This window comes from Lactuca saligna, chromosome 7 (genome assembly GCF_052625555.1).
Source record: "Lactuca saligna cultivar CGN05327 chromosome 7, ASM5262555v1, whole genome shotgun sequence".
NCBI classification, from domain to species: domain Eukaryota; kingdom Viridiplantae; phylum Streptophyta; class Magnoliopsida; order Asterales; family Asteraceae; genus Lactuca; species Lactuca saligna.
In genome coordinates this window covers 81004313-81030758 of record NC_136423.1, presented here as the reverse complement: position 1 = coordinate 81030758, position 26446 = coordinate 81004313, and the positions used below count along the sequence as shown (strand labels likewise).

The window sequence follows — 26446 nt, the reverse complement described above, 5'->3', positions numbered from 1 at the left end:
ATGTTTGGATAAAAAATAAGTTACTCCGATAGGAAACCTCTAACAAATTATTTTTTCATAAGTTAACCTAGACTTACTTATTAACTTATAACCTAATAAGCTAATAAGCAATAAGTTTTTTTCCCAAACACACCCTAAGCATTTTGGAAGTTGGAAGTTGGGTTCGAGAGATAATTTATTTTTGAAGTGGCAGGGACGAATGAAAGTGGAATAAAATTTATATATATTCCTAACTCTAAAATGGATCTATTTCGCATATAATGGTCATTTTGGTAAATGCCCAAAAGTTTGGTCAACAACCTATAGTTACTAGTTAGACATTGACTGTTTAGTTTGTCTTTAATATTTAACTGCTCCATCTATGGTGAACCTTTTATAAACATTTTGGAGTTCTAACATGTTTAAATTATTTGTAATTTTCCAATACCTTTAAGAAATAATATTTTCTTTTTCAAAGTGTAATATTCTTTTCAACATAACAAACATAAATCTCAAAAATATACAAATATCTTCGCCTTAAGTTATGTAAAAGGAAATTTATTGTTTTCATTAACATAACGTAATTTTTCAACAACAAAAAAAGGACATAAACAAAACAAATTATTAATTTACTATGTAAATATAACATAACCGAATTATTGATTAACAATCAAAAGTATAACATAACCGAATTATTGATTAATAAGCACTAATTTATCAAGGTTATACATATTTAATTATTTATAATATTCAACTTAGATTACATTATGCAAATCATGAATAAACTAATTAACCAAAACAAAAGAAACATAGCAACACAATTAATCCGTACAGGAATATTCGTCGGTATTAAATTACATAATATTTTATAAATTTTATGTAAATATATATATAAGATAAGGATAGCTGAATCACACAAATTTTCAAAAGAGAAAAATACTTGTGGTCCATGAATACAGATTTTTATGGATAACATAGCTAACCACACATACCATGCAATGCAACACCCCCCCACCCCTCCTCCCACCCACACCCTACCCCATGTAAACAATACGACATTTCCATCAACTCAAGACTAAAAACCTACAGAAAAAATGGTAGTATCACTCTCCGCCACCGGAGTCCGGCAGCTACATGGCAGCTCTGGATTGGCTCCTAGGGAATGGAAACCTGTCAATGGCGACTTAATGGGGAAGAAGCTAAGTTTCAGTCAAAGGGTTCAAAAGAAAAACAATGTGAAATCAAGCATACAAATGACCCTCACCGCCATTCCCACAGGTGAGGCAAAGGTGAGTTTTTGACTTTTTTTCTTTTAAAAAAGTCAAAGTCAAAGTCTGATCCCACTCGGAATCTTGACTCGGTGGACGATTTATGCAGTTGAGGGACTTAGAGATGGAGAAAAGAGACCCAAGAACGGTTGTGGCGGTGATTCTAGGTGGTGGAGCTGGTACTCGTCTTTTCCCTCTTACAAAACGCCGTGCAAAGCCTGCAGTATGTTTTTATTTATTTATATTTTTATTTTTTTATAAAATTTTGTTGAAATTGAAATGTTTTAGGTAAATGTGGTGGATTAATGTATGGTGGTTGTAGGTGCCGATTGGTGGAGCGTATAGGCTGATTGATGTGCCTATGAGCAACTGCATCAATAGTGGGATCAATAAAGTCTACATTTTGACACAATATAATTCAGCGTCACTGAATAGGCATTTAGCACGGGCTTATAATTTTGGTGTTACGTTTGGAGATGGGTTTGTTGAGGTACGATTCATCACATTATGGTTTTTGTAGGCCCTGTTTGTCACATGAGATATGAGGACGGGATAGGTCTGGACAAGGGGTTCTTTAATATCATCATAATGATAAGGGAATTTATATCTTTTTCATAAACGGAAGATCAATGGCGAGTCCATGTTCCACATTGGATGGGACAATCAAATGTAATTCTTTTGCACTAGAAGATCAAAAGAAAGTCTTTGTCTCACATTGTTCCACATGTTTGCGTGGGAAAAATATTGCAATTTTTGACTCTTTGACATTAGTCTTAATCTTAATCCCATGCACACCGAATGCAGTATGTAAAAAGCAACAAGTATGGCTCCCATAGGATCCTATAATAGTAATATTGAGTTATTTTTTGATGACGAGCATCTTTAGTTGAGAGATATAGAGTGAGTCTCGTCTCATCTAGTTCAACTTTTTTGTTGGAAAAATATTGCAATTTTTACCATTTATCATGAGTCACAATTTGAGTCCAATGCATGAAAAATACAGTATAATTCAGTTTGTGTTGTCCTGTCTTGCATAACAAACGACCAATATGGCTCACATATGATCCAATAAAAATAAAATAGTTTTTGACTGTTCAAATCATTTAACATACAAGACATTTAGAGTGAACCCGGGTTCCATTTTTTTTTAACATGCTAGGTTGTATGTTGTCTTATTCCTTTGACAATTATCACAATCTCAGTCCAATTTTGTCTTATTGAAACTAGTCCTTTTGCTCTATCCTACAATACAGTTCGTATGACTCTCATATGATCCCAATATCCCATAATAGTAATTACATGATTTTAGGCACTATCTGCAACACAAACTCCTGGTGAGGAAGGTAAGAGGTGGTTCCAAGGTACTGCAGATGCTGTTCGCCAGTTTCATTGGCTCTTTGAGGTACCCACAACTTAATATTTATGTCAAATAAAATGTTTTTTTGTTTTTTTAAACTGATATAAATGATTTACTTGCACATCCTTACCCGTAATGGCAATGTACTTATTACATATTTTACTCATTATAGCAACCCACAAACTTTTTTACCAATAATAACAACATACTTACATTTTTTCGCCAATAATAGCAACATTTAAACTTATGTTTCTATACACCTAAGAGCAACGGTTACTAACCCATTATAGCAAGGTATTACATTTCTATACTAATAATAACAACGTACTTATAGGTACTACCCATAACAACAATGCGCTTACATTTCTTTATTGATAATAGCAACTTCGTAAATGAAACTTGTAAGTAATTTAAGAGTTTCACTTTATATATTTCTCTTATCAGTAAAGAAATATAAGTACGTTGCTATTAAAAAAACAATACAAGTGCGTTGCTATTATGGATAAAAAATAAAGTACACGGTCTATATTGGTATCTAGAAGAAACCACGCTTCTATTTTCATCAATTCTCCCTAATATCTAAATCTGCATAACTGTAGGATGCAAGAAGCAAGGACATTGAGGATGTTCTCATTCTATCTGGAGATCACTTGTACCGAATGGATTATATGGATTTTGTTCAGGTGAAATCTTAAAACCATTCACAAATTTGTTGCTCTTGGAAACAAACCATAATTATATTAAATGTAACAAACGATATCTCATGCAGAACCATCGGCAAAGTGGTGCAGATATTACACTTTCATGTCTGCCCATGGATGACAGGTTATATTAACTACAAATAGCAACTTACTATTGTATTTGTCTATGGCAGCATCATACATCAATTTCTTTTCCTATTTAGAGCATTGTTACTTTGATAAATCTACTCATTATATCAATGTTATCTAAATACAAAACAATTTTCACTGCTATAATGCGATAGATTATTCAAAGTATAATAATTTGAAAAATAGTGAAAAAATAATTGGGTATATTTTTTAAAGTGGAATACTTTAATAAGAAAAAAAGGAACAATGTTGTAATAGAAAAACAAGGAAACAATAAAGTTATAATGTTGTAATGCACAGAAATCAAAGTAGGATGATAAATTACACAAATAAATAATAGTACGTTGTGTTCTCTTGCGTTTAACCCATCTATTTATACTCACAAAATGCACAATCAAAGAATAAATTGACTTTGATGATGAAGAAAATATTCATGTTTTTATTTATACTATGAACATGGCTTTCATTTTTGTATTCTTTTCAGCCGTGCATCAGATTTTGGATTGATGAAGATTGACGGAAAAGGAAGAGTCATGTCTTTCAGTGAAAAGCCTAAAGGCAAAGAGTTGAAAGCCATGGTAAGTTCTCTAAACACAATAAATAGCAACACAATTTCTTTTTATTAATTTATAGCATCCTACATTCATTTCTTTCTTTGCAACATTGTACTTCCTTTTTTTCTTCTTAAGACGTTGTACTTTGAAAATTCTTTAAAGAAGTCAAAATTGTTATGTATTTGGATGGAACAGTTACATTGGGTATTTTATCAAAGTAAATTGTTGTAGTAGGAGGAAATGAAAGTAGGATTCTCTAACAAACAAATCAATAAAAGTAAGAAGTGATTTCTAGCATTTAACCTTGTGGTAAATTGGATCTAGTTTGGAAAAGTGTTAGATAAATCCATATGATACACAACCATTAATATGAAATTTGTTCTCCAGGCAGTAGACACAACAGTTCTTGGACTTTCTAAAGAAGAGTCTGAAAAGAAACCATACATTGCTTCCATGGGAGTATATATTTTCAAGAAAGAGATCCTTCTGAATCTTTTGAGGTACATGACATCAATTTATACATATCTTTCAAGGGCTATTTTGATGATGAAGATCCGCATTCACCTCATTTGTATAGGAAATAAATAAATAGCAAGACGTGTCCCACCTTTTCGGTGGGACAAATATTGCAACTATAGTCCCATTAACATCAGTCCTAGTCCAATACATGCGGGGACCACCTGTTTTGTCTTGTATAAAAAACGGGGCTTAAAGGACTCCGATGACATAATGGAGAAGATATTTACAAATTCACATGATTTAATGGTAAAATATACAACGTATATTCAAATTGTGTAGCAAAGATCTAAGTTATTTAAAATAAAAACTTGATTGTATAACTTTTGTAGAATTTAAGGAAAAAATAGTATGAGAGAAAAAAGCATGACAAAAGTACAAGGGACAAAGTCCATCTCATCATACCTCTTCATGGTGACTGATTATCCTGTCATGATTTAACTACTATATATATTTTACAGATGGCGGTTTCCAACAGCAAATGACTTTGGATCAGAGATTATCCCTGCTTCAGCCTCAGAATATTATATAAAGGTTTTTTGAACCTCTTGTGAATGAATAAACCACATTGTTATGCTCAAACATTCCCTTTTTGCACTTAAATATAAATAAGGTTTAGTAGCTTGTGTTCTACATCACATAGGCACAACCTTCTACTATATACAATATGTGTTATGTATGTATACAATCATGTACGTATGTATGCATATCAGCATATGAAGAGTTTTTCTGAAGGTGCAAAATTTCATTTGCAGGCATATTTGTTTAATGATTACTGGGAGGACATTGGTACAATTAAATCCTTCTTTGAAGCAAATCTTGCCCTTACAGAACATGTAAGTTGTTTTCTCTATTTCTATTAAAGTTCATGCCATTTTATTCATCAAGTAAGTCTCACAGGAAGCTGTAGAGTCAAAAATTCATAATAAATCACAATATGATCCAATGATCCTGTTACTATTACTGAAAATGATTTCATATTTTCAAGGGTTAAATGCAAGGAATAGCAACATACTTCCATTGGTTTGTGTATCATATCATCCAAAATCCTACATTCATTTCTTCATAATACATCATTGTACTTTGAAAATTTTACACTATTACATAAATTCCATCCAATATTCCAAATACGAAACAATTTTCACTGCTATAAATGGGTAGTTTTTTGAAGTTTAATTTTCTATTAAAAAAACTATGAAAGTGCAAATCCTAAAATAGAGTAGAAAATTTCAAAATGCAATGCCTTAATAAGAAAAGAACTAGCAATGGGAGCAGGAGATACTATAATAATTAATACACAAATAAAAGAACAAGGAAAAAAGAGAAAAATTTCATGTTCTACTGAAGAAGTTATGACTTATGACCAGTTTCAAAGTGACATTCTCTTCATTTTGCTATAAGTGAAAGTACGTTATTATTTTGTGCCATTTAGCCATATTCTGGGTTATATTAAGCTATTTATTACATTTAATTTTGCATTGCAGCCATCACGGTTTAGCTTCTATGATGCAACAAAGCCAATGTATACATCTAGGAGAAATCTGCCACCATCAAATGTTGACAATTGCAAGGTCAGTAGCAGATAACATTCAAGATTCGTATGCTTTAAATATGTGGTATGATTTGATAGACAAACTTCGTGAAAGTGACAAACTTGTTAGACTAGGAATTCAAACAATCAATTTTTTGTTGCTCTGATTTTATACACAAGAATAGTTTGTATCTAGCCAGAAGATTAGACTTCCTAAAGTTAAAGTGTTAAAATAGATCAACGGAGTTTATCTTTACTTTTGCTTTTTGTATCAATGTTAATAAATGTTTTCTATCTAAGTGCAATGAATACCAAAGAACAATTTGAATCTTTTGCAATGAAGTGTAGTGGATATCCTGACCCTCTTCTTTCACATTGTAATGCAGATCGTTGACTCAATCATATCACATGGTAGTTTCTTAACCGATAGCTTCATTGAGCATAGCGTTGTTGGTATTCGATCCAGAATCAATTCTAATGTTCACTTAAAGGTATGCCATTGCATTTAAACTATTATTTTTCAACTCCTACCCATATTTGCACTTGTATGAGGGACATGCTCTTATCTGCTAACTTTCTAGCATTACATTTTAATAGTCTTTAGACCAATATAATTTCTTATCTTCCTTCAATCTACACTAGTCCGTTTGGACATGTTTGTTGGGGTGCCCTAGGACATTATTTTTCCTTTTTTTTTTTTAACTAATCCAATAATCTATAAATTTATCTTCATGAAAAAGACTAAAAACATTACTTGTATGCATAAATGAATGCAGGACACTGTGATGCTTGGTGCTGACTACTACGAGACAGATGCTGAAATTACATCATTGTTGGCTGAAGGCCGAGTTCCTGTGGGAATAGGAGAAAATACAAAGATCACGTACAAATTCTTAAAAATTTGGTCAATTACACCCGATTTGTTATGAGATACAGGCCAAAACATGTTGTACTGTATTTGACTGGGACTGATATCAATGGGAAACATATTGCAAAATTTTCTCCCACCTAAAAAGGCAGGATAGGGACTCACTCTTAGTCTCTTGTCTGTGCAAAAGACGTGAATACCCTCCTCATCTTCATCATCAAAATAGCCCTAGAAAGCATGTTTCGTGTTCCTATCATGTGTAACAAATGCCACTTAAGTCAATAGGTAAATCTTGTTGAAATACTTTTCTTGATAATGACTTGTTAATGATGTTAATTTGCAGAGGCTGCATCATTGACAAAAATGCCAGAATTGGAAAGAATGTAGTCATTGCAAATTCAGAGGTTAGCTCATTGGATAATTTGGTATTTGTCTAATTGAAAATGAAAGGGTGCAGATTACTAAAAATTTGTATTTTTGGAATTATAGGGAATAAAGGAGGCTGACAGATCTTCAGAAGGGTTTTACATTCGATCAGGCATTACAATCCTATTAAAGAATTCAACAATTAAGGATGGATTAGTTATATAATTCATTTTGTTTTTTTGTTTATTCTCCGATTTAAGGATGAAGATGGTGAATGTTGAAAGATGAAAATTTCTATGCAGAGAAAGGATCAATAGGCTGGTATCACTGCCAAGCTTCTGTAAATGTGAATAGACTGCAATTTTCGACTTTATAAAATAACGAAATTTTGCTTCAGTGATGTAAGCATGTGAGATGAAACTTCAACTTTATAAAATAATTGACATGTAAGCATATGAGATGAAACATGTGCTTATGTGTATGCAAGGTTTAAAGATAAATATAAATAAATTTGTAAAGATGATGATGGTTTGCTTCACCAGCAATCTCTCTAAACCAAAAAAATGGAAGGTTTCAATTTGGCAAATAGTTCAATGGAAGTGATTGACTACTATTAAAATATATAAAAATAACCCTAGCAAAAGTTAGAGAACTTAGTGGACAACAATGAATGACATAAATACTTTATATGATTACTATGGGCAAATAGGTAATATTTCCAAAAAGTTAAGCTTGGGAAGTTCACGAAGCTAATGATGCCTCATATATCATGCTCTTTTGTTCCATTTGATGATGGATTCAATTTAACCCGGTTTCTTGTATACCAAGAAGACATGGCAATATGCATCACTGAGAAAATAAATAAGAAATATGGAGAAAATCAAGAGAACAATAATGATACTGAAATCAGATTACATTAAAAGGCATAACATCAATATATACTTATAGTTATAGAAACAGCTTTTGACAGTTATTTACATATATTTATTAAACAAAGCGCTCCTGTGATGTTAATATGCAGCTAACAACGCATTTAGTTTCTGAAGATGGTTTTCTACCCGTTCTTCAGCTTGATGTAGATAGTGGACTACATATTTTGGTAAGTCAAAGTATACATGTGACTATGTGAGTTGTATCAGGCAAATCGATGCCCCTACCCTCTATATGAAGGGTGGTTCGTAATAAAATGAAGCCGATAAAAATGAAAGAGATAACAATACTTGTGATGGTAGGTCGTATACTTGTAGCCAGTGCTAGTAGATTCAAGGTCCTGTGCAAAAACAAATAAGATGTCCTTTAAATTACCAAAAAACTATATTCAAATTGCCAAATTTTAAATACAAATAATAAGTTTATTGTGGTATGATCGGATCCGAGTAATCATTCTTCAGGAAGGAACCAATTTAAATACTTTCAATATCCTCAAGAAAAATATATGTGTTATCTCATTCAATTCATTTCTCAAAAGCTAACAAGAACATAAATACATAATTTTATATTGATTTTTATGGAAAGTTATCAACACATGGGTCAATCACAAGTTTACAAATGAAAATTAAGGTTTTTGTTGGAGAAAATGATGACAAAATTGAAACTATAACCCACTTATCACAATTTATATAAGACTATTGCAAAATGTTTGAGTAAGTTAAAAAACACACATTTAATGGGTATAGAACCCAAGTCTCTGGTTTACGAAAATAATATGCTTACCAACTCAACTAGGAGTAAACTTTTTTATTTTAACATTCCACCAGGATAACATAGGTCATAATTTTTTTTAAAGGTAGGTCCTATTTTTATTTCTATAATATATAACTAGAAGGGGTCCCCCGCGTTGTGGGGGTTGGAAGGTGTTGGGTAGCCACAGTAAAGTATGTTGCTATTCTCTGCAATTCGGCCATTTATAAATGCATAATAGTCAAATATGTTGAACTATGTTATATAAAATGAATGTACATTGCTATTTCTTAATTGCATTACTATAGCTGAAAAACAAATAAATGAAGGTACATTGCTACTTCTTGTATTTAATCTAAGAATAAATAACAGTTTAACATCCATTCCATGCTTCTGTCCATATTGCGGGCTTGTATGGTTTGTTAGGATCACAATAGAATCTATTACATGTGTTTATCTATCATAAATGCGTATGTAAATTCTCACAATACAATCCGTTCCATTCACGTGCATGGTATGAAAGAAATCTTTATATAAAAAAATTGTCTCAAAAACTGACCACAGGGTTAGGTGCATCATCTTCTTGCATATTGACCATCCGACTTTCGTGTTTAGTTCAACTGCCATTTTTGCATCCCCATTTATGTTTGTTTTCCGGTTTCTCCAAATGACTTCCTTTGTGCACCATAGTCGTCTTCAATCTAGTTAAATCGAATATTGAAATATACAACTAATATTGACGTGTTTTTTGGTTTTTTCTACAACAATGGTTGATAAATGCCTAAGGCTAGATACCAGAAATAACATCAATTCTTATGCACTTTGTAAAAGTTAACTAACACTATGGGGATGTAATTTCAATAGACTTTTCTAAGCACACTGTCCTAATAAGAAAAAAATACAATGTTATTTATATTCTTGGTAGATATTTTAAACTTGATAATGGAATTTTGTAATTGAGAGAAATTAAAGTATGATTCTATAATAGATAAATAAATGAAAAAGCTTGGTGATGTTTCTTTCATTTAAACCTAGTTTGCTATAAGGAAAAACTGAATAAAAGTAGTTAGAACCTAATGCTCTCTTTAAAAAGTACATGTAATGGTAGGAATAATGAAACATCCCAAAATACGATCCAAATTTTTTTTGTTTAAATATTACTAAAAACACCATGTTAATATCATAAAGTAAAACTCGTACGTCAATATCTCAAAAACAATAGCAAGGTGTTATGAGTAAACTGTATCAAGACTGTATCAAATCACATCTATGACAAACTAAAAACAACTCACAGGACAACTGAAGTTGTGGTGTGTGCGATGCCATCAACCCGAGCTCTTCCCTTTGCTTGCGGAAGTACCTGAAACCAAAACTGAAACTGTAAGCACGAAGCTTAGTGAGCTCCCCCAAACTACCACATACCATACAATACATATAAACACATATTGGGCCTTGCCCACTGCATCAGACCGAAGTCCGGAAACTGCATCGGACCGAAGTCCAGAACTAACCAGGGCCTTGCCCTCTGCATCAGACCAAAGTCCGGAACTACTGAGGCCTTGCCTCCTGCATCAGACCGAAATCCGGAACTAACTGCATCGGACTGAAGTCCGGAACTAACTGCATCAGACCGAAATCCGGAACTAACTGCATCGGACCGAAGTTCGGAACTAACTGCCTCGGACAGAAGTCCGGAAGTACTGAAAATAGCATAGCATAAACATATCAACTAGCATGAACACATAAACTGCATACTGCATCAGGCTGTAGCCAGGAACACATAACACATAAATCCTGTCTGATCCACGAAGGCATCAAACATACTAAAATCTGCATCGGACCGAAGTCCGGAAACTACTACTAGCTAAACGGGCCGGCATTGTGGCCTTAGACCCGTTCCTACTAGAAGGAAACTCACCTCGTGATCTGGCTGCTGAGTGTATGGCTCTGGAAGCTATCTGCTGCTGCTGCTCCGGTATCTCCCCGGCTACAATTTCACAAATACACTCAATCAACTACTAATAACTGCATTGGGGTAAAATGACTCTTTTACCCTTTGCTAAAGTCAACTCTCCTGGTCAAAGTCAACTTACAGTTGACCTGACTCGCCGAGTTGGGCCGCCAACTCTCCGAGTCCCTACTCTCACTTCTCAACCCTTCGCGCTGCTACTCGTCGAGTATGGCATCAACTCGACGAGTTCCCTTTCGATTCTAGAACTCAGGCTATCTACATCCGACTCGCCGAGTTGTATGAACAACTCGATGAGTTGTTCTTGAATCTATGAAGATTGCCTTAGACTCACCGAGTTGTATGAAGAACTCGTCGAGTCCCTCGATTACTGAGTCTAACCTCTGGCTCACTGAGTCCATTCTACTACTCACTGGTCCCCACTCAGAATCACTCAAAGGGGAAAGATCGGGGACTCGCGGCTCGACTTGCCGAGTCCGAAGAACGAGTCGCCGAGTCGCATGCATGCAGTTACTAAAAACTCGATTCTGCTCAAAACCACTCATACAATTTATAGATCTAGGCTCCTAAGGCTTGTTTACCACGTAAAGTTTCCAACTTTACGTGTACATATGCATGAAAAGGAATTTAAAGACTGAAAAGACACTTAAAAGAGTAGATCTAGGGCTTTCATGCAAAATGGCTCCATAAAGGTGTTAGATCTACATTTTTGGAACTGAAACATGGCTAGATCCGAAGTCTAGTCAACCCAATGTGATCTCTCTACTATAAACAAGCTAAGAAATGGATAAAATGGACTAAATGTGCTTATAATGGAGAATCAATCAGAGAAACAGAAGGAATCCGATTATTACCTCAATAAACTCTGTAGTGGGTGCAAGATCTTGGATCTTCTTCTACTCCTTTGGATCTAGCCTCCTTCTTCTCTTCAAAACTTCAAGATTCACACAAGAAATGCTCAAATACTCAAGGGAATGGTTAGGGTTTGCTAAATGATGCTCTGAGGGTGAAGGAGACGAGTTTGGGACTCATAAGATGGTTTAAATAGGGTGCAAACCCGGGGATTTAGGGTTTCTTCCTAGCAGGCGGACTCGCCGAGTCCCGAATATGGACTCGTCGAGTCGCCGATCTATACGCTGCTCAAAATCCCGTCTCTACTCGACGAGTCGGGCTATAGACTCTCCGAGTCCCTCTTGAAACTTCTAAATAAATAACATGAAAACAACATACCAGAGACGGGTCGTTAAAATTCTCCCCCACTTGACTCAGACTTCGTCCTCGAAGTCTGCTACAGCTGAATCTGCAAATAACTCTGGGTAGTGCTCTCTCATCTCATCCTCAGCCTCCCACGTCCACTCAGACCCCTTCTGGTGCTCCCGCTACACCTTCACTAGCTGAATTACCTTGTTCCTCAAGGTCTTTGTCTTCCGGTCCAGAATCGCGACCGGCCTCTCAATATAATTCAGGCTGCTATCAACCTGAATATCTTCTAAGGGAACAACTGCTGACTCATCCACCAAACACTTCCTCAACTGAGACACATGGAAAGTGTTGTGGATCTGGCTAAGCTCTTCCGGAAGATCCAACCGATAAGCAACCCGACCCACCCGGGCCAAAACCCTGAAAGGACCAATGAACCTGGGGCCCAGCTTGCCCCTCTTCCGAAACCTGATGACACCTTTCCAAGGTGAGACCTTCAGAAGGACCATATCGCCTACCCGGAACTCCAAGTCTGAACGCCTCCTGTCGGCGTAGCTCTTCTTCCGACTCTGCGCAGTCTGCACTACGAACCTGCTGAATCAACTCGGTCGTCTTGAGCACCACCTCCGTGCTCCCAATGACTCGCTGACCGACCTCGCCGCAACAAATCAGGGTCCTACACTTCCTCCCATAAAGCATCTCAAAGGGAGGTCGATCAATGCTCGCATGATAACTGTTGTTATACGAAAATTCCACTAGCGGAAGATACGTATCCCAACTGCCACCGAAGTCTAGGACACATGCCCGGAGCATGTCCTCGAGAGTCTGAATCGTCCTCTCGCTCTGCCCGTCCATCTGAGGGTGGAAAGTGGTGCTGAAATGGAGACGAGTACCCATCTCATCGTGAAAACCGCTTCTAGAATCTGGATGTAAAACGGACGTCTCGGTCTGACACCACTGATACCGAAACTTCATGATGTGCAACTACCTCACGCACATAGATATCGGCTAACTTTTCTGTCGATATGCTCTACTGGATTGGTATGAAATAAGAACTCTTCGTCAACCGATCCACTACTACCCAAATCGAATCTGACCCACGTGCGGTCCTGGGAAGCTTGGTGATAAAATCCATGGTGATGTCCTCCCATTTCCACACGGGAATGTCTAACGGCTGCATCTTGCCGTGAGGCCTCTGGTGTTCTGCCTTGACCTTCCTGCAGGTCAGGCACCTCTCTACATACCAGACGACATCCCGCTTCATGCAGGGCCACCAGTAATTGGGTCGAAGATCTCTATACATCTTCGTCGCCCTTGGGTGGATAGAAAATCGAGAGTTATGAGCCTCGTCCATCAACACCTGCCGTACTCCGCCCCCGTACGGTACCCACACTCTCCCATGAAGGGTCAACAACGCCCGACTATCATTATCAAACAAAGCTACTCGACCCACTATCCTCTCACACTTCTACCTCTCCTCCTTGAGGCCCTCAACCTGAGCCTCCCTGATCCATTCCAACAACGGAGTAATCACTGTCATCCTCAGACATAAGTCTCTGATAGGGGCTGCTGTCACCTTTTGGCTTAGGGCGTCGGCCACTACGTTGGCCTTCCCTGGATGGTAAAGGATTTCACAATCATAATCCTTCAGCACATCCAACAACCTCCTCTGTCTCATGTTTAGACTCGGCTGATCCATAAGGTATCTCAAACTCTTGTGATCCGTGTAGATGGTACAACGGACCCCATAAAGGTAATGTCTCCAAATCTTGAGGGCAAACACCACCGCCCCTAGCTCTAAATCGTGGGTAGGATAGTTAGCCTCGTGAGGCTTCAACTATCTCGAGGCGTAAGCTATCACATGCCCTTGCTGCATCAATACTGCTCCCATACCTGTGATTGAGGCATCACAGTAGACTACAAAATCCTCTATTCCCTCTGGCAGGGTAAGGATCAGAGCCTTGCACAACCTCTGCTCGAGGGTCTCAAACGCCGCCTGTTGCTCAGGCCCCCAACAAAATACCACCGACTTCTTGGTCAGTCAGGTGAGCGGTACTGCTATCTTGGAGAAATCCTGAATGAATCTTCTGTAATACCCTGTCAAACCTAGGAAGCTCCGAATCTCGGATGGAGACTTCGGGACCTCCCACTGCATCACGGCCTCTATCTTGGCCGGATCTACCAAGATACCCTTCTGGTTGATGAGGTGACCAAGGAACTGCACCTCACGCAACCAGAACTCGCACTTGGAGAACTTTGCGAAAAGTCTCTCCCTTCTCAAAACTTCTAGAACCTCCCTCAGGTGCTCTTCATGCTGCTCCTGAGTTTTGGAATACACTAAGATATCATCTATGAATACTATCACAGACTGATCCAACATCGGTCTGCATACGCGATTCATGAGATCCATGAACGCGGCTGGAGCATTAGTGAGCCCAAAAGGCATCACCACGAACTCGAAATGACCATAGCAGGTCCTGAAAGCAGTCTTCTGCACATCTTCGCCTCTGACTCGCATCTGGTGATATCCGGAGCGTAAATCGATCTTGGAGAACCAAGACGCCTCCTGAAACTGATTAAACAAATCGTCTATCCTCAGGAGGGGGTAACGGTTCTTCACCGTTAACTTATTCAACTCCCGGTAGTCTATACACATACGGTGCGACCCATCCTTCTTCTTCACAAACAGGATCGACGCTCCCCAAGGTGAACTACTCGGCCGAATAAAACCCTTGTCTAGCAGCTCCTGCAGCTGCATAGACAACTCATGCATCTCAGGGGGAGCTAGCCGGTACGGTGCCTTAGCTATCGGAGCCGCACCAGGAATTAGGTCGACCCTAAACTCGACCTGCCTCTCAGGATGTATTCCCGGTAAATCCTCTGGAAATACATCCGGGAAGTCTCGCACTACCGGAACATCGTCAACTGCCGTCTTGCCCTTCTCCCGGCATCCAAGACATAAGCTACATAACCGGCGAAACCCTGCTGAAAATAGCGCCTCGCCCTCGCGGCTGAACAAAAAGCTGGTCCACGTTGTGGCCTCTCGCCCTGAATCACTAACTCTCCCCCACTGGGAGTGCGAACCCTCACTAGCTGCAACTCGCAATCAATCACCGCCCCGTTGGGACTCAACCAATCCATGCCCACTATAACCTTATTCCCTCGTAGGGGAATAGGGACCAAGTCCACCGGAAACTGCTCGTCGAACAACTGAAGAGAACATCCTCTATGCACTCTGGCAACCCTCACGGTCCTGTCATCTGCTATCTCGACCTCTAGTGGACAATCCAGCTCCCCTGGAGCTCTACTAAATTTCTTGCTAAGCGCTAGCGATACAAACGATCGGGTAGCCCCCGAATCAAATAATATTGTAGCAGAAATGCCGTTCACAGAGAGCGACCCTATACAAAACATATAACCATAAGCAATAATCAATAATAATATATAGATGAAGGGAAGATACATACCCGTCACCACATCAGGAGTCGCTCGTGCCTCCTCTGCTGTCATCTGAAAGCTCTACTCTTTGCCACTGGCGCCTCGGCTCGGCCCTACCGACCATCTGTAATCCTCAAAGTAGTAGGGGCAGGTGCAGCCACCTTCCCTGCTATAACTAAACTTGGAAACTGGGACTTTTTATGTTCCCTCTGATTGCACTGAAAGCAAATCAGATCTGATGCTGCAATAGCGGTAGCAGGGGCCGTACAATCCCTGCTCAAATGCCCAGTCCGATCGCACTTGTAGCAGCCGGAACTCCCTGCCTTGCACACCCCACCGTGCAATCTCCCACACTTGCCACATCGACCGTGGCTCTGCTGACTCCTGGATCTGTGAGCTGAAACCTTGGACTTTTTTCCCGAACTACTTGTACCCGAAACCGCCTTCGGTTTCCTCTTCTTCTCCATCTCAAGGTCAATCTCCCTCTCCCGAGCCCTAGCAATCATGTCATCCAACGTTTTACAGCTGGACCGGCTTACAAACTGGCAGATATCGCTCCACAACATCTCATGATAACGGGCCTTCTTCATTTCCTCATCGGCTGCATACTGAGGAACGAGAAGAGCCCTCTCCCTGAATTTGGCAGTGATCTCCGCCACGGTCTCTGTAGTCTGGGTGAGGTCCTGAAACTCTCTGGCTAACTGCTGCACCTCAATAACCGGTGCAAACTCCGCCATGAACTTGGTGGAGAAATCAGTCCAGGTCATGGCATCTAGCGCTTCATCATCTCCAATGGTATGTCCGACCTCTTCCCACCAATCCCGTGCCCTGTCCTTCAGAAGACAGGACGCCAATCTAACCTTTTCCCCCTCGGGACACCTGCTCTTGCGGAAAGCGTTGGCCACATCCGCCAACCATCTAGTACTCGCTATGGGGTCCTGCGCCCCGTGGTAATCTGGAGCTCCACATGCCCTAAACTCCCTGAACGTAAGTGTGCGCGACCCCATCATTGCCGCCACCTCGGCATGGAAGGTGCCCAATCTCTCATCCATCAGCTCTAGGATACCCTCCTTGATCGAACCGAAGATCACAGGAGTCTGCTCCAATATTATACGAGTAATCTCTGAATAAAGAAACTCTCTAGTCTGCTCATCCAACTGCCCGGCCTCCGGGCCTGATCCTGGTCCCCCTCCGGCACCTGAACTGCCGACTGCTAGCCTCGAACGCAAAACTATCATTCTGAAACAAATCATAGCAACATCAGAAAACTGAAATATCTCAAGGGATCATTGATACCAATACTAGCTTCCTGGTCTTGTCTCAGTCTTCCTTGATTCGAGTACGGATCCTCTGCTTTCAGTAGTACGGGCCCATACTACCTTCCACATCTATCCGTACTTTCCTCAAGAGCTGCCTTGACTCCACCAAGTCACTTCTACTACTACTGATCTCTGCTACTCTCATCCTAGGCTTGCCCTAGGGAAATCTCTAACTCCATTCAAACCAGTCCTCAGCTGTTGAAGGCCTCCTTGTAATACTAATTAGTCATCACCTGAATACCATCACATGTGATGAGGCTCAGATAATCCTTCGAGTAAAAGACTCGTCCCTACAACGGTTAGACTCAAACAAGAGCTGCGCAATAGGGCCAAATCCAACACTCTGAGATTATTCAACCCTGATCACATGTGATGTGACGTATTCACCTAATGGCTAACTCTCATCACTCAGAGTCCCACAAGGCACAAAGCAAGAAGCATTCGGATACAGGAAATTACTCAAGCAAATCTATTCTCATAACGAGATACTGTACTAGCATAAAATGCTAAGCTCATACTATCAGGCATAACCTAAACAGGCTATCCTACTATTGTCTACTCAATACTAGAATGCAAATCTTGTAAAGCTGAAACACATATAGCAGGCACATAAGGCATCCTCCTAGATCCTTAGTCCTATTCTAGCATGCTGTTCTACTGAAACTAAAACTAACAATCATAACATAACTTGTATGGGTAATTTGGGAGTACTTACTTGAGCTCGGTTGATCGCATACGCCACACCATTTTTCTTTTATAAAAACTCTTTTTCTTTCTAGGTTCTTTTTCAAAAATCATTTTCAAAGACATTTTTCTTTTGAAAATCTTTAGCGTTTCCTTAGTTTGAGCTCAGACACACCCGAAAATGTATCCGAATCCCTCAAACCAAGGCTCTGATACCAACTTGAAACATCCCAAAATACGATCCAAAATTTTTTGTTTAAATATTACTAAAAACACCATGTTAATATCATAAAGTAAAACTCGTATGTCAATATCTCAAAAACAATAGCAAGGTGTTATGAGTAAAATGTATCAAGACTATATCAAATCACATCTATGAAAAACTAAAAACAACTCCCAGGACAACTGAAGCTGTGGTGTGTGCGATGCCATCAACCCGGGCTCTTCCCTTTGCTTGCGGAAGTACCTGAAACCAAAACTGAAACTGTAAGCACGAAGCTTAGTGAGCTCCCCCAAACTACCACATACCATACAATACATATAAACACATACTGGGCCTTGCCCACTGCATCAGACCGAAGTCCGGAAACTGGATCGGACCTAAGTCCGGAACTAACCAGGGCCTTACCCTCTGCATCGGACTGAAGTCCGGAACTACTGAGGCCTTGCCTCCTGCATCGGACCGAAATCCGGAACTACCTGCATCAGACCGAAGTCCGGAACTAAATGCATCGGACCGAAATCCGGAACTAACTGCATCGGACCGAATTCCAGAACTGACTGCCTCGGACAGAAGTCCGGAACTACTGAACATAGCATAGCATAAACATATCAACTAGCATGAACACATAAACTGCATACTGCATTGGGCTATAGCCTGGAACACATAACACATAAATCCTGTCTGAGCCACGAAGGCATCAAACATACTAAAATCTGCATCGGACCGAAGTCCGGAAAACTACTACTAGCTAAACGGGCCGACATTGTGGCCTTAGACCTGTTCCTACTGGAAGGAAACTCACCTCGTGATCTGGCTGCTGAGTGTATGGCTCTGGAAGCTATCTGTTGCTGCTCCGGTATCTCCCCGGCTACAATTTCACAAATAGACTCAATCAAATACTAATAACTGCATTAGGGTAAAATGACTCTTTTACCCCTTGCTAAAGTCAACTCTCTGGGTCAAAGTCAACTTATAGTTGACCTGACTCGCCGAGTTGGGCCGCCAACTCGCCGAGTCCCTACTCTCACTTCTCAACCCTGCTCGCTGCTACTCGTCGAGTATGGCATCAACTCGACGAGTTCCCTTTCGATTCTAGAACCCAGGCTATCTGCATCCGACTCGCCGAGTTGTATGAACAACTCGACGAGTTGTTCTTGAATCTATGAAGATTACCTTAGATTCGCCGAGTTGTATGAACAACTCGTCGAGTCCCTCCATTACTGAGTCTAACCTCCGACTCACTGAGTCCATTCTACTACTCACTGGTCCCCACTCGGAATCACTCAAAGGGGAAAGATCAGGGACTCGCGGCTCGAATCGCCGAGTCGCATGCATGCAGTTACTAAAAACTCGATTTTGCTCAAAACCACTGCATACAATTTATAGATCTGGGTTCCTAAGGCTTGTTTACCACGTAAAGTTTCCAACTTTACGTGTACATATGCATGAAAAGGAATTTAAAGACTGAAAAGACACTTAAAAGAGTAGATCTAGGGCTTTCATGCAAAATGGCTCCATAAAGGTGTTAGATCTATGTTTTTGGAACTGAAACATGTCTAGATCCGATGGCTAATCAACCCAATGTGATCTCTCTACTATAAACAAGCTAAGAAATGGATAAAATGGACTAAATGTGCTTATAATGGAGAATCAATCATAGAAACAGAAGGAATCCGATTATTACCTCAATAAACTCTGTAGTGGGTGCAAGATCTTGGATCTTCTTCTACTCCTTTGGATCTAGCCTCCTTCTTCTCTTCAAAACTTCAAGATTCACACAAGAAATGCTCAACTACTCAAGGGAATGGTTAGGGTTTGCTAAATGATGCTCTGAGGGTGAAGGAGACGAGTTTGGGACTCATAAGATGGTTTAAATAGGGTGCAAACCCGGGGATTTAGGGTTTCTTCCTAGCAGGCGGACTTGCCGAGTCCCGAATATGGACTCGTCGAGTCGCCGATCTATACGCTGCTCAAAATCCCGTCTCTACTCGACGAGTCGGGCTATAGACTCGCCGAGTCCCTCTTGAAACTTCTAAATAAATAACATGAAAACCACATACCAGAGACGGGTCGTTACAAATAAGTTCATGTGAATGGGTTTTTGTTTCTAATGAGGTATTTATGTAGACAACATGTAAAGAAAGTGAATAAGAAGGTCAAACAGGTGGGAAGGGTATACCTGAATTTTTTACAGCCACCCGATAACCTGAATAACAATGATTAACAAAACCTTATATATATATATATATATATATATATATATATATATATATCACTCAAATCGGCAACCATCTTAAAAATGATCATTTCATAATAGTATTATTGGCAAAAAGTCATCCAAACCTAAATATTTTGATGCAATAAATATGAAAGCATAGTATGATTTATCTGTAGCACTCTATTTGCTTATAGTAGAATTGTAATCACATTTACATATGTAGTTGACATTGAGTAGAATCAGAATTAGGTCTAGGGAATAATTGTTGCCAAAATAAAATAGTAAAAATACAAATCTACACAAAGGCAAGTTACTTGTATTCTTAAATTATTAGATATTGAGTGTAAAACATACCTCATACGTTTGACTTTGTTTCTGTTGGTTATTAACTGTAGTCTTTAATAATGATTCATCACTTTTGTTTCAAATGCAACATCTGTATTTTTCCAAGGGGATACTAACTTAGGAGGGTAATAAGGTTTCCAGCTTGTCCGTATTAGGTCACTAAGGTTTTTTTTGTGCGTATTAGACCAATATGGTTGTTATTACCGTTTATAAATAGTCATTTTACCGGTTTTAACGGGTAAAAAGGACTATTTCTAAACGGTAATAACAACCATATTGGTCTAATACGCACAAAAAAAACCTTAGTGACCTAATACGGACAAACTGGAAACCTTATTACCCTCCTAAGTCATTAACCCTAATTATTTAGAAAACATGCTTACTAATCAATGTGAATGATTTGTTTGACTGAAAATAGTTGCTTCCATTTAAACTTATCTCACAACCCTTCCAGAACTTCTAAGTCCAAAAACTCATATGATTGATGATCTTCATTACATAAATATGCAACATTTTATCAATAACTTCTTTTTTGTCATTTAAATGTTTACATGAACACATCCATATGTACAAAAACAAAATCTCACTTTGATACCTCCCATCAATGTCTACATTTGATAACGAATGGAAATGTAAAACCAACGGGGACTTGTATAGGATGTATATTATCAATTATTTTATAAAAAGCAAAACCACAACATGAACTAAGAAACTGAAGTTGCAAAATGAATAAAAAAATCAGCACATAAACAAATACATACATACTATATACAACACATAAATGGAAGTTTATAAAGCATGAAACTTAATGATAGGAAAAGTAAAAAACCTAAAGAAGACTTTATAGAAAGAAAGATCACCCTTACTTGCCACAAATGGTTGAAGACATCAACAAGAAGATCAATCTGACCATAGAATCCACATGTTGTCTGATCATGACTTCAGTAGATGAACTACTAAAACGTAAGAATTGCAATTCAACTCTATTAGCATTTGAAAAGGGAATTAGGGTTCCAGAGAAGACGACGAAGGGTTAAAAAATATTTTGGACCATTTCTCGATTTGTGTGTGTCATCCTTGCGCAGGGGCCATGCTAATCTTCTCTGTATCGTTCCAATTTTATCAGATGTCCCCAAAGGGACGACTATAGATGAAGAGCTTCGCCATATAGAGGAGTAGCAGGTTATATGGGACGACACGAGTTCTAAACGACGTAGTTTACTGTTGATAGTCATATATTCTCAATGTCTTTAAAATTAGGGTTAATGACTTAGGAGGGTAATAAGGTTTCCAGATTATCCGTATTAGGTCACTAAGGTTTTTTTGTGCGTATTAGACCAATATGGTTGTTATTACCGTTTAGAAATAGTCATTTTTAACCATTAAAACCGGTAAAAGGACTATTTCTAAACGGTAATAACAACCATATTGGTCTAGTACGCACAAAAAAAACCTTAGTGACCTAATACGGACAAACCGAAAACCTTATTACTCTCCTAAGTCATTATCCATTTTCCAAGTTGAAACATGATTGGCTCTTCAAGAACCATAATAAAAAAACATTTTTAGTAGCATTTTTTATATAATTTCTACAATTTATAGCACTTACAAATAATGAGAAAAAACAAATAATAATACCAATGCTATTGAAAATGTTCTAGTCCATGAAGTGCCACCTTAGGGGTAGGGGATGTGCATTAGGAAAATAATTGGACTACATAAAAAAGACAAAGCGTATTATATTCCATAAATGTCCAAATATTTTTTTGCCCCATATCTGGTATAAAAAGAAAATATGCAAATTCTATCAAAATGTGTGTGTAATTTTCCTATATGGCTTTTGTACAAAGTCCTTATAGTCTTCGTGTTATTATTTGCCCAAAACATTTTCGTGTGCCAAAAAGTCATGTTTGATTTAGAGCTTCTGAGAACTAATATGTTTCTATGGAGCCTCAAGAAACCGTTGTAGCAATTCGTGAATTTTAATTCGTATCATCAATCATCACGGGTGATATATATATATATATATATATATATATATATAGGTTCATGTGAGACGGCTTAATTTTGTGAGACCGTGAGACATATTTTTTTATTTTTTTTTATTTATTTTTATTTTTAAATTTTTTTTTAGTTAATTCAAGTTCCGAAAATAATATTTAAAAAAAGAATTTTTTGATTTTTCCATTTATTTTGCATTTTAAAATTATTTTTTAGAATATGTACAATGTAATATTCTATTTAGAATATTTCACGTATTTTTAAAAAAAATATGATTTTTTTAATTTTTTTTAGTTAATTCAAGTTCCGAAAATAATATTTAAAAAAAGAATTTTTAGATTTTTCTATTTATTTTGCATTTTAAAATTATTTTTTAGAATATGTCAGTATAATATTCTATTTAGAATATTTCACGTATTTTTCAAAAAAAAAAAAAAACGGGATTTTTTTAAAATTTTTTTAAATTTTTTTAAAAATTTTTTTAGTTAATTCAAGTTCCGAAAATAATATTTAATTTTTTTTTTTGGATTTTTCCATTTATTTTGCATTTTAAAATTATTTTTAGATTTTGTCTCACGGTCTTACAAAATTAGCATCATCTCAAATGAACCTGAACATATATATATATAAATATACATATATATATATATATATATATATATATATATATATATATATATATATATATATATATATATATAGGGTAAAGTGAATATACCTAACAACCTTATATAAGCTTAGCTACCTAACCACATTATACTACATTGTTTTGCATTATATTTCCATTGCAACCGTCTAAGGTTCTTAAACTTCAACCCTTACCTTGATTTACTTCCAAGATTTTCAGACATTCACCATTATATTCTTCCTACACCATTTAATTTGTAATGGTAGTATATGAAGCCCACCAGGGGGTCTCCGATAGAAAGACGTCATTTGAAGGAAGATAATGGTGAAAGTCCAAAGATTTTGGAAGCAATCAAGTTATGAGGTTGAATTCTAAGAACTTTGGGTGATTACAATGCAAATATGATACAAAATTACATAGTATCATGTGGTTAGGTACCTAAGCTTATATAAGGTTGTTAGGTATATTCACTTTACCCATATATATATATATATATATATATATATATATATATATATATATATATTATATATCTTTTAGTAAATTATTTTTTCACCAGTTCGAACCAAATATAACCCAACTGTCACCTCAAACACATCAGCCCAACAACATGCCTACACGTGTCACAAAGTGTAAAGTTTCTTTGTATTTGAAAAAAAATGTACTTTCACGTTGTTATATAATAAAGAGATTAAAAAAAGTACCATGTTGCAAAATGTAACCGATTGCTGCTAGGGGTGTGTATGAGACGGTTTGGTTTGGTTATTGGTCAAAACCGAACCATAACCATTATAATTGGTTAATGCATTTTGGTAGTCATTGGGTATGGTTAATGGTTTTTGTCAGTTAACGGTTTTGGTTAATGGTTAATATTGATTAACCATAATGTTCAAAATAATATAAATGGAGAAAATATAGTGGCATAAAAAATGAAAAGAGAATAATAAAAGTCCTCGGCACCAATGTTTGTAACCTAGCTTATAGTAATAGAATAAAATGTGTACATTTTAACTCAGAGTGAGATAACACATAGTCATATTCAATATAAAAAACATTCAATAAAAAGTATAACAAATTAAAAAAATTGACATAAATAACTTCGTATATTGATAATTGATATTAACATTATAATAAAGCCAAACATTCATACATGTTCAATGCGATTAAATAAAAAAGTATAAAAAAAAATAGTTAAACATTTATATTACGTGTTATCTGTATAAAAAAAAACAATCACTCATCTACATTCAATGTGATTAAGTAAAAACAGTATATAAAAAGACATTTTTTTAGAAAAAAATACATTCTTAATATATCATAAAGTGAAGAAGAAATAAAAACTTAACTTACCTAGAAGTTTTGATTATAAATTAAAAAAAAATTCTTCGAATAAAACTATAAAGTTAAAACAATATTTTATTAGGATTAATGATGTAAGAAGCCTCTGATTAGGATTATGAGTGTGAAGATTAAACTAATTGTGAATAATATTTACAAATGATAGAATTAGCTGATTAGGAATTACAACATTAATCAATAATTTAACTCAATGCATGATTGGAAAATTGTGTGTGTCTGCATAATCTACGTGATCATCCTTTTATGGTTTGATTACATGCTCATCTCCTGATAAGTGAGGATTAATGAATTATATTTTGAAAATTTAATGGGTCTTAAATAAGTTTGACTATATTATTTTATATATAATCCATAATTTTTATGCATTAAAATATAAAATTAGCGGTTCGGTTAATAATGGTTCGGTTAACCTATAAAACCATAACCGAACCGTTTGTTATGGGTTAACAAAAATTAGAAACCGAACCAACGGTTTTTAAAACGGTTCGGTTATTATGGTTCGGTTATATCGGTTAATTTGATTATGGTTCGGTTTTTCGGTTATTATGCTCACCCCTAGTTGCTGCAGTGCCAAAGACACAAACCAAAACTCCAACATCATTATATACTTATAAACCAAGTATTTTTTTTCTTACACTATATTCATTTGAAACTCCCATCTATTTTTCCTTTCACCACATTCATTTGAAACTCCCATAACTTTTCAATTTATTTATAATAATAATTATAATTTAGTTAATTAGGTTAAATAAATATCAAAACTAACATGTAATAATATATAAACTAAATTTCAATATTAAAATAATATTTGTACTTCTACTAATAAAGTTATGTTTTTTAACATATAACATATTATACTTAATTTATTAATTTTAATATATTGTTGGATGTAAAACATTATCATTTTAAAGATACAATTTGGAATAATTTGTATAAAATACTTAAATTATTAATTTAAATACAACATTATAGGGTCAACTTAAATATAAATTTTAGTTTAACTTAAACAACCCACAGAATATTTTATAAATAGTTTAAAGTGATAAATTGCAGTGTCTTTCTAATAATAATTATAAGTTGGTTTATAAAGTTAAATAAATACCAAACTTAAATTGTAATCATAAATAAACTAAATTTCAATTTTAAAATAATATCTTTACTTTTATTTATAATGTTATGTCTTTAACTTTTAACATATTCTACTTAATTTATTACATTTTATATGATGTTAAATATAAACCATTATCAGTTTAAAGCTACAACTTTTGAACAGTTTAGACAAAATACTTAAATTGTGAACATAAATATAACATTACAATGTCAACTTAAATATAAATTTTAGTTCCACTTAAAAAAATAAAGAATATTTTGTAAATCGTTAAAAGTGATAAATTATAGTGATAAATGCAAAAACTAAATTGTAGTCTCAATTTAACTAAAATATTTGTTAATGATATTTTTGTAATCATTAAAAGTTTTCAAATAAGTAGTTTAAAATAATTTACAATAACAATAGTAAAAATAACTGTACATAAATGATTATATTGTTACCTTTAAAATCAAAAAATAATGTTTGATGTTTTAAATAATTATAATGATAGAAATTAAAACATTAAGCAAATAAATTTTAAAAAATTAGTTAACAATAACAACAACTATAAATAATATTAAACTATAAATTATATTTAATTTTATTCATGTGTAACTCGCGGATAGAAGTCATTGAAACGATTGAGATTATAAAGTTATAAAATATATATATATATATATATATATATATATATATATATATATATATATATATATTATCATATAATTCAAAATAACCAATATATTATATCAATTTAGTATACAAATTGTTATATCAAATTTAACAACAACGTTATTGTTATATTAAAAAAAAAACTTATATTTGTTAAGACTTTAACTATATATGTGTTTCTGCGCATTACAATGTCAACTTAAATATAAGTTTCAGTTCCACTAAAAAAACCAAAAAATATTTTGTAATAGTTAAAAATGATAAATGCAAAAAAAAAAAAAAAAAAAAAAAACTAAATTGTAATTTCAATTTAACTAAAAATATTTCCTAAATGAATTTTTATAATCATTA

General features: G+C 36.0%; 1 protein-coding gene and 1 non-coding gene across 2 annotated transcripts; one reads left to right on the top strand and one right to left on the bottom strand.

Moving 5' to 3' along the window:
* The first annotated feature begins 985 nt into the window (after positions 1–985).
* LOC145005656 (glucose-1-phosphate adenylyltransferase large subunit 3, chloroplastic/amyloplastic-like) lies at positions 986–7665 on the top strand. Its single transcript, XM_078964769.1, has 15 exons — positions 986–1268; positions 1357–1470; positions 1570–1737; positions 2557–2649; positions 3204–3287; positions 3374–3429; positions 3919–4012; positions 4376–4488; positions 4966–5038; positions 5260–5340; positions 5989–6075; positions 6422–6526; positions 6812–6918; positions 7247–7307; positions 7393–7665. The coding sequence occupies exons 1-15, from the start codon at positions 1074–1076 to the stop codon at positions 7492–7494; spliced, it is 1533 nt and encodes a 510-aa protein (XP_078820895.1). The 5' UTR covers positions 986–1073; the 3' UTR covers positions 7495–7665.
* A 13719-nt stretch (positions 7666–21384) lies between these two features.
* On the bottom strand, positions 21385–21487 carry LOC145007647 (U6 spliceosomal RNA). The gene has a single exon (XR_013663021.1). It is a non-coding gene; the product is annotated as a U6 spliceosomal RNA (small nuclear RNA).
* Positions 21488–26446: the final 4959 nt, after the last annotated feature.

What these genes read in the sequence shown, in the direction of transcription:
- LOC145005656 (XM_078964769.1), top strand. Translation starts at nt 1,074, where the DNA reads ATGGTAGTATCACTCTCCGCCACCGGAGTCCGGCAGCTACATGGCAGC. An exon ending in ATTATATGGATTTTGTTCAG is followed by an intron (nt 3,288 to 3,373) that starts GTGAAATCTTAA and finishes TATCTCATGCAG; the next exon opens with AACCATCGGCAAAGTGGTGC. An exon ending in CCTCAGAATATTATATAAAG is followed by an intron (nt 5,039 to 5,259) that starts GTTTTTTGAACC and finishes TTTCATTTGCAG; the next exon opens with GCATATTTGTTTAATGATTA.